General features: G+C 58.7%; 1 protein-coding gene across 1 annotated transcript in view; it reads right to left on the reverse strand.

Annotated features, from left to right (window-relative positions):
* The window catches only part of SDC3 (syndecan 3), a 45,009-nt gene extending 30,980 nt beyond the window's left edge, over nt 1-14,029 (reverse strand). Inside the window, exon 1 of the mRNA XM_027694002.1 lies at nt 13,862-14,029. Coding sequence (XP_027549803.1) covers nt 13,862-13,960 — 99 coding nt within the window. The 5' untranslated portion in view covers nt 13,961-14,029. The remainder of the gene's footprint in view (nt 1-13,861) is intronic.
* Between the last annotated feature and the right edge of the window lie 341 nt (nt 14,030-14,370).

Consider the following 14,370-nt stretch of genomic DNA (forward strand, 5'->3'; position numbering starts at 1 on the left):
GGGATGAAGGCAGGGAGCCCAGCACCCACATCAGGACTAGGGCAGAGCTTCCACCTCCCTCCTCCTGCCTGGCTGCGCTGGGAGGTGATCCCAAAGCTTCATCCCAACGGTGCCGAGCCAGGAGCATCCCCAGAGGTTGGAGCAGGGCTGGAGCAGGGCAGGGCCCCGCGGAGGGGCCGGGAGGGGCCGAGCCCGTCACAGGAGCGGCCAGAAATAGCCCCGATTTCCATATGTAGGACGGAGCGGCCACGGCAGCGCGGCCACGACCTACTTTCCATCGGCCCGGCGGGACGTGGGCCGGGCTCGGGGGCTGGGCCGGGCTCAGCTAAGCCCCCTCCCCAGCCCAACCCCCTCTCTGTGAGCAGAACCGGGCTGGGAGTCCCCGCTTTTGACGCATCCCCGCGTTTTTGCACCCGAAGCGGCCGCTCCCGGGGGATGCTCGCGTTTCCAAAGCGCCGATCCCGGCGGGAAGGGAGCGGTGGGATGGGAGCAGCTGTCGGCTTTAATCACACGCTCGCTGCGACTCCAACCAGCTCGGGACCCCGTTCCCACACACGACACGGCTCCTTCTCCCAGCCCTCGCTGCCATTCCAGAGCCCACAGCTCTTCCACGAAGAGGCACCTGCTCCAAAGTCGCTCCTTCCACGCTCTATTTTCAATTTTTTTAAGCCTTTTTTGCACCACTGAGCACAAAGCCAAAAGCTTTTTCCGGTGCCTCCTGGATGCTCCTTCCCTTCAGGACCACACAAACCCACTGGTTTCCGTAGGAACAGGGGCTTTTCCCATTAAGGAAAAAAAAAAGAAAATCCACCACTGCTGAGCATCTTCCCACTCACAGGCGTTTGGCAGCGTCCACCTGCAGGGCTGGATTGGGGACGGCACCGGGAATTCCCCCGAGGCGAGAAATGCCAATAGTTATTTCACAACCTGTTGTTTTCCCGCAGCAAAAAAATCCAGGCGGGAGGAGGTTTCTGCTCCTGTTCTTTCTACGGCAGCAAAGACTCAAAGCAGCCTGAGCCTCGTGGTGGAAATGCCCCTTTCCTGACACATCTTGTGTCACTTGTTCAGCACTTCCAGAACCGCTGTGGAAGAAAAACTTATTGTTGTAGAATGAAAATCAAAATATTGTTGTGGAGGGAAAATCAAAATATTGTTGTGGAGGGAAAGTCAAAACCAACTCCAGCAGCTCCTGGATATGGTCTGGAAGCAGGAGAGGGACAAACTACCAGCACAAGAGGAAGGGGTTTCACTGCACCTGAGGCCTCTTTTTCCACCCACAGTGGTTTGTTTTAGTGCCAACTGGCTGAAAGAATGAGAGGAAGAGGCAAAAGGAAGGAGAGAAACGTTCTGCCCAGCCAGGGAGGGCTGAGAGGGGAAGAAAGGAAGGAGAGAAACCTCTTTCTTCTGATGGTGGGTGGCCAAACACAGCAGGACCCCCGAGGGGGGACAGGTCCCAGCATCCCCCCGGCAGGGCTGCCAGAGGGACCAGGATCCCTGGGGGGAAACCACCAAATGTTCCAGAATTCCTGGATGGGAATGGGCACCAATATCCCTGTGGAGGAACTTCAGTCACACCTGCATCCCTTTGTGGGAATGGGCACCGGGATCTCCACATGGGAATGGGCACCGGGATCTCCACATGGGAATGGGCACCAGGATCTCCATGTGGGAATGGGCACCACTGGCTCCACATGGGAATGGGCACTGGGATCTCCACGTGGGAATGGGCACCAGGGTCTCCACATGGGAATGGGCACCACTGGCTCCACATGGGAATGGGCACCGGGATTTCCACGTGGGAATGGGCACCAGGATCTCCACATGGGAATAGGCACCAGGATCTCCATATGGGAATGGGCACCAGGATCTCCACATGGGAATAGGCACCAGGATCTCCATATGGGAATGGGCACTGGGATCTCCACGTGGGAATGGGCATTGGGATCTCCACATGGGAATGGGCACCGGGATCTCCATGTGGGAATGGGCACCAGCACCCCCAGGCAAACACCCCCCAGCTACACCCAGGCCCCCATTTTGAACCCCACAGCTCTTCCCACCCACCACCCAAAAGCCATCAGAGCAGGAGGAAAATGCCAGCAGGGAGAAAACTCCATGAAAACACGTTCCCAGGGCACCAGGACACCCTGGCAGCCACCAGGGAGGGGCTTTTCCACCCAGTGCTCAGCTTGTTCCCCCAGGGAGATGTCTCAGGCCTCTGTACACAGCAAGGAAGAACCTCTCCATGAGCAACCACCTCCCTCCACACACCGTGTGCTCCTCAAATCCTCAGCTCCATGAACCAAGGCATTCACCTTGGGCTTGGAAAAGCACTTCCAGCTCCGAAGTCAGCTGGAAAAGCTTGAAAACGGGACCCCAGAACCTCTCACAGCCCAGTGGGGGGAAGGAAACAGGGCCCAAAGTTTTGATTTCACAACCTGGGAAGATTTCCCTGCGGGTTTCGGGGGCGGTGTGATCCCAGGGGGAAGGAATGTCGCTGCAAAATCAACAAAGCCAAGACATTCATCAGCCTGAAACACCAACTGACCCCTCATTTGCGAGTCAAAACAGGTCAGTTTGGGTTCACACCAGGTTAGTTATTTCCTACACTTCAGCAGGACCGTCAGCTCCAGGAAAATGTGTCCCTCCAGGTGCCCTCCCCCCCTGGCACAGGAGGGTGCTGGGCCTTTCTGTCACCCAGCACCCTCCTGGCTGCTCCCCCCAGACCTGCTCTTCCTCCCCGGATTTCCCCTCCTGGCATTTTCTTTCCTCTTTCTCACACAGAGTGAGGTCAAAGCCGTGCCAGGAGCCACCCGGAGGGGGTGAGCAAACCCCCGGAGCTCTTGGCCAAGACAAGCCCTCGCTTCCCAAAAACTTTGGACGTGAGAAGTGCCACAATACTGGCCACTGGAACAGGAAAAGCTCCAAGCCATGCCCAGTCCTGGCCCACAACCGCAGCAGATCCTGAAACCCTCCTTCTCCCCCCAGAGAAGCAGCTCTGCCCCTCAGCCAGGCTAAAACCTTTGCAAAAGAGGAAAAAAAAATATGAAACCCACTAAACCATTGATTTTTAGGCAGGGAAGTGCAAAGCTTGAGCAAGCAAGAGTGACCTTGTGCCCTGCTGGAGAAACAGAGATTTTTTTTTATTCCTCTGGAAGACTCTGGGTCAAACAAAGCAGCATCAAAATTCCCCTTATCCACAGGACTTGGCTCGTTTGGGAGCGCCTGTTTTCCCATCCTTGTTCCAGGCGGGGGGAAGGATCCATCCACACGGGATAAATCCCTCTCCAGCTGGTCTGGGGAAGTTCAGGTTTGGGGTTTCCCTAATTAACAACACCCAGACCCGCTCAGGAAGCACCAACCCCGCTGCAAACCCCTGAAAGCAGAAGGAACCCAATTAACTTCTCGCTGCCCTTCCGTTTGAAGTCAAGATTCAGGTCTGGATGTGTTTGGAGAGCCCCGAGATCGGGTTTTCAGCCTGGTTTGCTCCTCCTGGGATGGGAGGGGGCTCAGCCCTTGTTCCCCCCTCGGAGCTGCCGGGATGGGGGAGCCCAAGGCAGGGAGCCGAGGGCGGGAAGCACCCGGAAAAGAGCTGGGATAACACACGAGCCCTGCTGTTGGCTTTTGCTTTTTTTTTCCCCTCCTCTAATTGCTCCTGCTATTTTAACAGAGACAGACATTTCCCCGACGATTTTCAAGGGCTATAAATGTTTTATGTCCCTTTTTCCTCCACGCTCAGGCAGCAGCTTCTGCTGGGGCTCAACAGCAGCAAGACCCAGAGAGGAGCAGCTGCCAGGGCACAGTGGGACCAGGACATGGGCTGCAGGGAGAGAATCCAGCCCTGTATCCACATGGAAAGCCATCATCACACCCCTCCTCACCGTTCCTAGAAGGAGATCCCACTGCCCAGCCTCCATGCAATATGTCTTTCTGCTGCAGAAAAACTATATTTAGTGCCCAAACCCTTCGGGGGCTTTGCTGAGCTCTGAGATATTTATAGCTGGAGGCAAACTCCGACTGTGCTGGCTGGGAGCAGCTGGAATTGCACTGGGAAGAGGCAGGATCAGGTGGATCAGGCCGAGCCTGCAGCAGGGGAGTGGGTGTTGGGGTGACATCCCCCCACCTGGCAGCCAGGACTGGCCCCAAACTCACTGGTGCCTGCACCACCAGGGGAGAAAATTCATGGGAATCTCACCTGCTGGGGGGTTGGGGGAGAAATTTGGAGTTTTAAGGCCAAACCCAGAGCCAAGAGGATGAGGTGCAGAGCCGAAGGGCTCAGGAACAGCCCTGATGTTACTCTATTCAGAATTTATTCTACAAGTGTCTACAGATTTTAAAAAAATCCTCTCCCCTTTTCTCGAGGAAATAAATATTTCACTTCTACACTCAATAATCATTCAGCTCTCTAAGAGTCTGTGAGCTATGCACCAGCATCCTCTGTCAAAACCAGCATGTTTTTATCTCTTGGGATTCCAACCAGTAGCCTTTGTTGCTCCTACCCCCCAAAAAAACAGGCACGCAACACATTTCACCAAGAGCATTTCCCAAGGGATGGCAAGTTCTTCCCTTGTCTGCTTGGAGGATCCCAAGTGGAGCAGGAGGGATGAAATGGTCCCTTCTCCACATCCCTCTCAGTTCCTCTCCTACTTCTGCTTGGCCTCCTCACATCCTGATTTAATAACATCCATCAGGGAGAACACTCTGGCTGCAGGAAGGGAAATAAGGGGGCAGGGGGGGATTCCTGGCAGGAATTTCCTGGGATGGGGGATGCAGGCAGGGATGGGGGGCAGGCTGGGAGAGGGGGGCTCTGCACCCCAATGCTGCTCCCCTCCCTGTCCTGGCATCCCTGGCATCACCAGCAGCAGGGAGTTGGTGACAGGGGCTCAGTGATGTCACTTATCCAGGGGTTACAGCACCTCCAGAGATGCTGGAGGGAATCAGCCTGCAGCTTGGGCTGGATCAGAGGGAAAATCCCCACATTTGGAGTCCTGGGACCCTCTGGATGCTTTGCCAGACCCTCAGTCTCACACCAGGCCGGTGGGACCAGCAGCCAAAAAGCTCCTCGGGAAAAACAAACAACACAAAAAAAACCCCCACAGACATAAAAAGCTTCTTAGCAAATCTCGTGTTGGAGTCTAAACTGAAGAGCCCACAGTGCTGTTCTTCCCAAGCCCCTTCCCAGCATAAATCCCAGGTGCTGGAGGGCTGGAAGGGAGCACCTTGAGGAGACAGCCCCCAAAAGTCACTGTGTGCACCCAAACTGCTGCTCCTCTGGTGGGAGGGAGGCAGCACATGGAGCTCTTGATTCCTGCAGGCCCAGTCACCCCTTCCCAGCTCCTGGAATTCCAACATCCTCTGGGGTCAGGCTGTGGTGTCCCTGCCCACACAATCCCTCTGTTTTCCTCCACAGAAGCAGGAGCCTCCCCTCCCACCCTCCTCCTCCTCTTCCAGCCTTTCACTGGGTGTTCGAAGAGCTCTTGCCGTGGAAAATGAAGGGATTCAAGATGTGATTTGGGATGTGATTCAGGATATTCCACAGCCAGGACCAACAGTGGCTTTAAGGACATCTCTAGTGGGACATTTGGGGGCAGTGCCAGGTCCTGGGCATGGGGAACGGGCATTAATTAGTCCCAATCAGAGGAGAGAGGGCAAAGAGGGAGAACCAGCTGCATCACCCCCATTCCAGCACTGAGGGTTGTGACTCCAAACATTCCCAAACTCCAGGGGTTCCTTCCCAGTGAGGACCCCCCACAGTTCCAACACCCCCCCAACAGGGAAGGAGGTGCTACAGGGACACCCCAGGATCCAGCCCAGCCCCTCCCACAGCCCAATTCCAGCTCGTCAGGGGCTCTCGACCAAATTCCACCCAACCAGTTATTTACGGATAAACAGAGACAAAAAGCTCCTTTCAATGACAGGGAAAACAAACCAAACCCACGCAATTCCGTGGATCTGGGATCCCAAAGGCTGCTGGGTGCTGTGTCCCAGGTGCCTCCTGCTCCCAGCGGGATGCAATTCCCACATCACCAGCACTCACAAGTCCCAAGGAGCCCGGAGGGATGATGATGCCCCATGGACAATAAACCCAGCTCAGGACCTTATTTCATCCCTGATGAAACCCTATTTCGTCTCAGCACCCCAATACCCCCATCAGCACACTCCCTAATTAACACCAGGCTAATTAACAGCAGAGTAATTAACACCAGAGGGCCCCCCCCAGGTTTGCAGGGGATGTTTGTAATCATCCTTTGCAGAGGCAACACGCAGGGCACGGGCCGTGCACGCTGGCAGGGCGCTGACCTGCCTCCGCTGGGGCTAATTAGCAGCTAATTAGCGCTCATTAGCGCCGTGGGAGCGCGGGGAGTGGGTGCCCCGGGTCGGGCATTGCAGGGGCTGGGGTGCAATGAGCTCGTCGGGGCTCAGGAGGAGGGAGCCACCCTTCAAAGTGGAGTTATGGTACCCTGCGTTATTTATCCTAAAAAATAATGATTATATTTATTGTATATTATAATACATAATTATTTATTATCCTAATAAATAATAATCACCTAGGAGGAGGTGACAAAGGCAGCGGTGACACCAACCGAGGCCCAAAGCGCCCCAAAAGGGACACAGCCACTGCCTCAGCCAGCGCCTCCAAAAAAGGGAACTTTGCTCTTGGAGCAGCCTCTGGGTTGGGTTAAAGCTGCAGAAAATCACCCCATTTCATCAACAAATACCTGGCAGCTCGGGGATTTTCCACTGGGCCCGGAGCCAAGGCTTTGGAGCAGTTGATGCTCCCCCTAAGTGGCAGCTCCTGTGACACTCAGCTCCAAACTCCCTCATCCTGGTGGCAGGAGATTCCCACAACACCCTCACCGGGCAATGGGCAAACACACGTGGAGCCTGTGCCCGGAGGAGAAGGGAAATGAAAGGCTGGATGATGCCAAAAAACCTCCAAAACAGGGGGGAAAAGTTCCATTATTCCACTTTCCTCTGATTGTCCTTTATGGGGCACACGGAGAGGTTCCCCAGGGACACAGGGGTGGGACAGGCAGCACCTGGAAAAGTTGTGAGGAGCCCAGTGGACCCAAATTTGCCTTAAATAAGCTAGAAATGGTGCAGTGACACCAAGTTTGGGGGAGTAAATCTCCTTGTGTGCTCTGAGCCAGCACCACTCGCTGCCTCTGTGCTCTGGGGAGGGAGACAAACACGGGGACTCGGTGTTCAGTTACAGCTCAGCTTGCAAAAATAAGGAGTAAATAAAATTTATTGTCTTTTAAATGCCCACTTTGGACCCAAACTCCCACTCTCTTCCCCTGAAACGCTGCCCTGTGTTGTATTTTTGACATTTGCTACACGAGCATCACTTTCAAATCCACCCCCCCTTCAGCAGTTCTTCAGCCCCGGCTCATGAAACAGCTTCACTCCCCTCCTCCTCCTCCTTCTCCTCCAGAAAACAGCATTTTTTGGCAAACAAACTGTTTTGCCAACAAGTTGTGCTCCGTGCTGCCTGAGAGATGACGCTTCCCCCCCCCAGTTCCAGCCTCCCCCTCCCCAGTTCAAGTCCCACTTTGGGGCAGCAGCCGTGGGGACACGTGTCCAGGCTCCCCCACATTGAGGCTTTTTATCCCCCCCTTCTTGCTAAAATAATCCTCGTTTCGCCATCAGACGTGGAAAAAGCAGCGGCCCTGAGGTTGCTGCTGTTATTTTTATCTTGAAATAAATAGTTTGAGCCGTGGCCAAGCTGTTCTGAGGGAGGGCAGAGATGTAAACACACACACACGGGCCTCTGTCTGGGCTGGGGCACAGGGAACGTCCCAGTCCAGCCTGGAGAGAACTGGAATCGCCTCTTCTGGGATGATGAGGTGGAAAAGGGGATGTGAGGTTGGGGGAGCATCGCTCCCAGGTGGGGATCACAGTGGTACCCATTGCTGGTCCCCCCCAAACCGATGCTGTCCCCTCCGTGCCCCACCACACCTGGGCTAAATACTGCCTTAACCAGGACCAGAATTAACTTTCTGAGTCTTTTTTAACCAAAAGCCTTTGGAAGAACCGGCTCTAAAAACACTCCCACTTCCCCCACAGCCAAAAGGAGCATCTCCGTGCCACCCGTACAATGCCGGGTTCAATCTCGTTCCTTTTTGAGCCCAAAACACACGGTTTGGGGGGCGGGTGCTGCAGCCAGGCTCAGTTTGGCAGCCCCAGGAGCTGCCTCTGCCTGGATCCAGCTACATCCTTCCCTCCTGCCCTGACTTCCACCCTGCTCCAAGTGCTGGGCACGCACAGGGGGCCTTTGCCCTGCGTGCTGCTCACCGAACGCTCGGGAGCCTCGCACGAGAAACTCACACTTAAATGTCAAATTAATTAAGTGGGAGAGACGGATGTGTGGCCACAAAAAGCTCTCTGTTCCACCCCACCCCCGGCCTCCCACCTCTGCTCCCCCCTCCCCCCGAGCCAGGCACGGCCGGGGGAGGGAGGGACGACAAATATTCCCCCTCCCTCCATAAAGCACAACATCCAGGGAATGGGGAAAAAGCAAAAAGCCAGGCTGGAAAAGCCGGGAAAAACCTCTGCTCCTCCCTCCACACACGTGCTGTGGCACCGGATCCAGGGAGGGACCAGCAGCTCCTGCCGGGGCCAGGGTGGAAAACAGTGGAAAACAGTGCAAAACAGAGGAAAATGGAGGAAAACAGTGGAAAATAGAGGAAAACAGTGGAAAATAGAGAAAAACAGAGGAAAACAGAAGCACATCCCCTTTCTGCCTGGGAGAGGCTTGATGGCATCACCAGCTTTGGAGGAGAAATCCTTCTCCAGCAGCTCCTCGGGGTCCTTGTGCTGGTGTTAACCAGGGTGGGGAGGATGAGGAGAAAGGGGGATGCCGGGGGATGCCATGGGATGCTGCGGGATGCAGGGACCACATCTCCTGCTGCTCCCAGGAGATGCCAAACCCCGTGTTGAAGGGGGTTCTTCCCCCAGCTCCCTGTTCCCCCCGGGGTTGCAGAGGTGCCGGGTTAGTGCATCCAGGAGCAGAACAGCAGCAAAAAACACACCCCGGGCCCCGCAGGGAGCAAGGATGGGATAGACAGGGAATGCTCGGAGGGACGAGCACACGGAGACAGAATTAATGCCCCGACCTGGAGCTATTTTGGAGCTTTTAAAGGCTCAGGAGGGGAAGGGCTCCCGGCTCCCAGGGCCCTGCTGGGCTCGCTGCCTGCCCAGCCAGCAGCTCCCAGGGTTTGGTACCCGGCTCACGTTCCCGGGCTGGGCATTCCCCAGGCCTGGCTCCTGTCTCCCAGGGCGGCCTCGTCTCCCAACCCTTCCAAGGGGGAAAAGGAGCCTCAGGGACACTCAGGGACTTAACTCCCACTTGTCCCATGTCACACACAGGAGGTGCCAGTGGCCAGAGGACCCTGTGCCCCTTCAGAAGCTCTAGGACCCTTTAATTTATTTATTTATTTATTTATTTATTTTTCCTTGGTTTCTCTGTGAAAGAGGAAGGACCTGTGGGTTTGATTCAAAGAAATCTTTAAATAATATATAAAGCACACTTCTATTATGGCTGGGGAGATGGAGGAGGGGTTTCACCCCCCCCAGGCATGTCCACTGAGAAAAGAAACACAACAGCTTTTTATACATTTGGAAGGAGTAAGTTTCAAAAATTATTTATCATATACACTCTTTGAGAACTGGTACGAAGTCTGCCTTATCTAAATATGTAAGCTAGTTCCCCTTTATCTTAACTGCCCACAATTTGGGCAGGTTTCTATTTGCAAGCGGTTACAATTTTGCAAAGTCATATTTCATGCTAACTTTCAACTAACGTGGCCAAATTTTTATTTTATTTTGTGTTGTCTTTATTCCAGGTTGAGCACGGCTGGACCAGGAGAGCTGGGACGTCCCTACAAACAGGGCTGCATTAAACCCTGGTGTTTCCCCAGCTCACAGCAGGGAGCTCAAATCCACCCCTGGCAGCCAGGCTGAGTCCTTGCAAAGTCACTGCACCTCACAGCTGAGCCCAGAGCACCCAGAAACCTCACAAGGGAAAGACCCCCCTCCCCGGTCCCGATGCCAGGGAGATGCTGAGCTTTTCCAGACCACTGGAAAACACTGTGGGAACAAGGGTGGCCTGGGAAGCCCCAACCTCTCGTGTCAGTGTTGGTGGGACCTGGAGCTGTGGGAGATGCTGAACCCCCCCAAAATCCTCTGCAGCGCAGGGGGGGCTTCACCCCAATCCTCTGCAGGCCCAGGGGGCATCCCTGTATCCTGTGTTCCTCATTATCCCTCGGGATTGAGCCAAGCGTGGATTTTAAGCCGTTGTAAGCAGAAAGGGATGTCATTCCACAGTGACCCTCACTGGGAGAGCCCCACAAACACACTCCAGGACTAAACCCAAAGCACCTTCCCAACATCCTGCAGAGCAGAGCAGGACCAGGCTGGCCCTGGAGCCATCCTAGGCACTGCTCCAGGAACAGGGACACGGGTGGCCAGGACCTGTGCAGAGGTTACAGCTCGTCAACACTCTCGGTAATTAAGGTGACGAGTTGATCCCTAAACTAGGGCTGGGCCAGCGCTGGGGCCACAGTAAAGCCCCCTGAGCCCACCCCGAGGGCTGGGGGACCCCAGGCAGGGGGGTGGCACACGGGGCTGGGTGTGCCCACCCTCCCCAGCACCACCCACAGCCTCCCTCGCTGACTGAAGCTCCTCAGCACGGCAATTCCCGGGAGCAGAGCCGGCTGTCCTGCCCCCTGCCCTGCTCCCTCTGTCCCCAGCGGTCCCCTGATGCCACTCAGCTTCCAGCATCCAAGGTCCTGCATGGAGGAGGAAGAAGAGGAGGAGGAAGCAGCAATTCCCCCAGCCCGTGTGGGGTCTGCAGGGTGGGGAGCAGCCAGTTCTCCCAGCAGCCCGGGAAACAGCCCACTCTTGGATCCTCGGGTGTCTGATCAGGGCTTGATCTCACCCCCACCACGGGCACAGCTCCTGCCCGGGTGTGCCTTGTCCTCTCCCAAGGTGGTCTGTAACCAGCTTCAAGGGGACGAGGCAGGAAATGGGGTCAGGCAGGACCAGGGGTGGGCAGGGTGAGCTCGTGGGCAACCCAGCCTTGGGGAATCACAGCCCAAACCAAACCCCTCCATGGCACTACTGGGAAAACCCACTGCCAGCACGGGAGTCCCACCAGGAGAGGCAGCCCCTGCCCCGCAGCCTCCCACAGAGGCACACAAAGGGTTACAGGGACCAATCCCAGCGGGATCCATCCCAGCTTCCTCAAGCCTGGGGCCGAGGGATCACAGACACACCGGGAGATCAAAGGGAAGCGCTGAGTCCCGGGAGACTCCTCACACTTTGAAACGCTCCAGCAAGGCCAGGTCCCTGTGCCGAGGCTGCAGCCCTGTCCCTCTGTCCCTCTGTGCTCCCCCGGGATGGGGACAGGGAGCTGCTCATCCCAGGGAGCTCCCAGGCTCGGTGCCAGCGGAGCTGGAGTCGTTCATCCGGTCTCTGCAGTGCAAACAGGGAATAAACTCTGCTCCCTGGCAGGGCCAGGATCTGGCAGTGGGGCTGTGGCAGCAACTGCATCAGGGTCCCCAAATCCATCCCCCATCCCATCATCGTGGCAGTGGCTGGGATGTGCCAGAGCTGTGCCGAGTCCTCGCTCCCCCGGGAAGAAGCCGAGTCTTCGTCCAACGATAACGGATGATTTAAAAGCTCCGGGAAGAGAAGGGGAGAGGAGAGGCCTTGATCCCATCCAGGTGGGAGAAAGCAGCCTCCTCCATTCCCTCGGGCCCATGGTCGCATCCCAATCCCATCCTGGCACTGAACAAGCCCGTGACCTCTGCTGCCTAAACAACCTCAGCAAACACCAACAACCGCCTGCGTCACATCCAGCAACTACAATTCCCCAAATTGGGAAGGGGAAAAGCTCATCTGGGGAGGAATGAGCACCCCCACAGCTGACTCCACACCCACCAAGGGCACTGGAGACCCCAGCACAGCCACACTCACCTCTCAGCCCCATGGGTACCCAGCAATGGGGGGGGAGCTGCCAGCAGAGTGTGGGATTCCCAGGAGCAACAGCAAAGGAAATACTGAGCTCAACAAAGTGCCCTTGGATCCAGCGGATTTGCCAGAGGTATCAGCTGAGTGTATCCTGTCCCCTCCACAGCAGCTTCCTCGGGAACACCGAAGCTGTATCTCTGTTCCAGAGGGGAATTGCTGCTGCTGGGAACACCCCTCACCCAGAAACAGGGGTGCCCTCAAACCAGACCCTCCGGAGGAGGGGGACAAGCTCTGGGTTACTGAGTGCAGAGCCAGGCCCTGGGACTTCTTCCCCTCTCTTTAAGAGGAGGAGGAGGCAGCCTTCCTCCCCACCATGCTCTCCTGGGCCGTGGAGGTTGTGTGGAAAAAGCATCTTCTGGCTGCAGGAGGGTCCTTCCTGTAGAGCATCACCCCAAAAGCAGCGCCCTGGTCCCCCAAAAATGCTCCAACAGACGGCTCAGGGCAGGGCAGGGTGCAGGCAGGGCTGGGTGCAGGCAGGGCTGGGTGGCTCCCATGGAGGGTCTCCCAGCTGGAGCGTGTCGGCGGGGAGAAACAATTTTGGAAGCGCCACGAGGAAGCACAGAGCCTTTTCCTTCGGCCACATGGAACCCACTCCTGTTCTCCGGGAAAACCAGGCGCTGCCTGCGCAGGCAGGGCTGGATCTGCCCCCACCACCCCGCCAGGGGCTGGGGATGGAGAGGGGAGGGGGAGGCAGGAGGGGCAAAACCCCTCCAGCTCCTCCTGCCCCCGAGCAGCAGGAGGGGGTTTCCTTCCTCTCCCCTCTCCCAGGGCACGGCGCGTTTTTAAGGCGTGTTTCCCTACGACCTTCAAACGGCAGCTGCCTGCAGCCCCCTCCCCGCGGCCCCCCAGTCTGCCCGGCCCCACCCGGGGGTCGCACGGGAAGGGGCCCCCCCCGGGGGCTGCGATGGGGTCTGGGGGGGCTGTGCGGGCAGGGAGGGGCTGGCAGGGGCGGGGCGGGGGGGCAGCGGAGCCCCTCGGGAGCTGGGTGTCCCCCCCAGCAGGGTGTGGGTCCCGGAGCCCTCCAAAAGCGGGTGCCGGTTTCCACGACCCCCCGCGGGGTCCGGGACCCCCCTGCAGGGCGGGTGCGGGTCCCAGGGCGGGTGCGGCCCCCTCCTTCTACCCTCATGTGCCGCCGCCAGACCCCGCACGGTGCCGGTCCCCCCTCGCACGGTGCCGGTCCCCCCACGCCCTCAGCCCGGTGCCCCCCGCCCGCTGCCGATGCACGCTCGGTACCGATACCGCTCCCAGCTCCCCGGTGCCCCTGCCCGGTGCCAGCCCGTGCACGATGCCGGTCCCGCTCCACACCCCCCTTTTCCTGCCGGTACCGGTGCCGGTCCCCGCTGAGCCCCCGCCCGGTGCCGGGGCCGCTCCCCTCCCGCTTTCGCTCCCGATGCCGGTTCCCGTTGACCCCCGTGCGGAGCCGGTCGCGCCCCCTCCCTCGCTGGGTGCCGATCCCACCTCACCCCGCTCCCGGTGCCGATTCCCTCGTCCGGTGCCGGTGCCCCCTCGACCCTCTCTCGGTGCCGGTGCCAATCCCACCTCATCCCTCTCCCGGAGCCAGCGCCGATCCTCTCTGACCCTCTCCCGGTGCCGGTGCCGATCCCGCTCCCATCCCACCCCCCTCCCGCTGCGATCCCCGCTGCCCCTTCCCGGCGCCGGTGCCCCCTCGTCCCCCGCCCGGTGCCCCCCGCCCGATCGGTGCCGGTGTCGATCCCGCCTCACCCCCCTCCCGCTGCCGATGCCAATCCCCCCTCCGACCCCCTCCCGGTGCCGATGCCCCCTCCCGGTGCCCCCTCGCCCCCCTCCCCGCCGGTCCCCCCGCACTCACCAGCGCGGTGCGGGCGCTGAGCAGCAGCAGCAGGAGCAGGAGCGGCACCGGGAGGCTCCGCAGCCCCCGGGGCGCCGGCGGCGGCACCTCCCCGGGCATCTTCCTGCCGCAAGGACGGTGGCGGCGGCGGCGGGAGGCGGCGGGAGGCGGCGGCGGGGGCGGGGAAGGGCCTTTGTTGCCGCCGCCCGCGGGAGGCGGGCGGTGGGTGCGGGCGGTGGGTGCGGGTCCGTCTCCGCCGCCGCCGCCGCGCCGCCCCCCGGCCCGGGGAGGGGAGGGGAGGGGAGGGCGGGGGGAGCCACCCCCCGTGTCACCTCCCGCCCGGTGTCACCGCCCCGACACGGCCACGGCGCGGGGGGAGCGCGGGGAGAACGGGGGGAGCATCCTGGGGGCGACGGGGGAGGAACGGGGGGGGTGTGCGCGGAGTCCGGGGGAGGTTGGGGGGTCTGGGGTAGACGGAGGGGTCTGAGGGGCACAGGGGGAATATGGGGCGGATTGGAGGGACCCTGGGG

This window comes from Neopelma chrysocephalum, unplaced genomic scaffold, assembly GCF_003984885.1.
Source record: "Neopelma chrysocephalum unplaced genomic scaffold, ASM398488v2 Primary Assembly neopelma1_95, whole genome shotgun sequence".
NCBI lineage: Eukaryota > Metazoa > Chordata > Aves > Passeriformes > Pipridae > Neopelma > Neopelma chrysocephalum.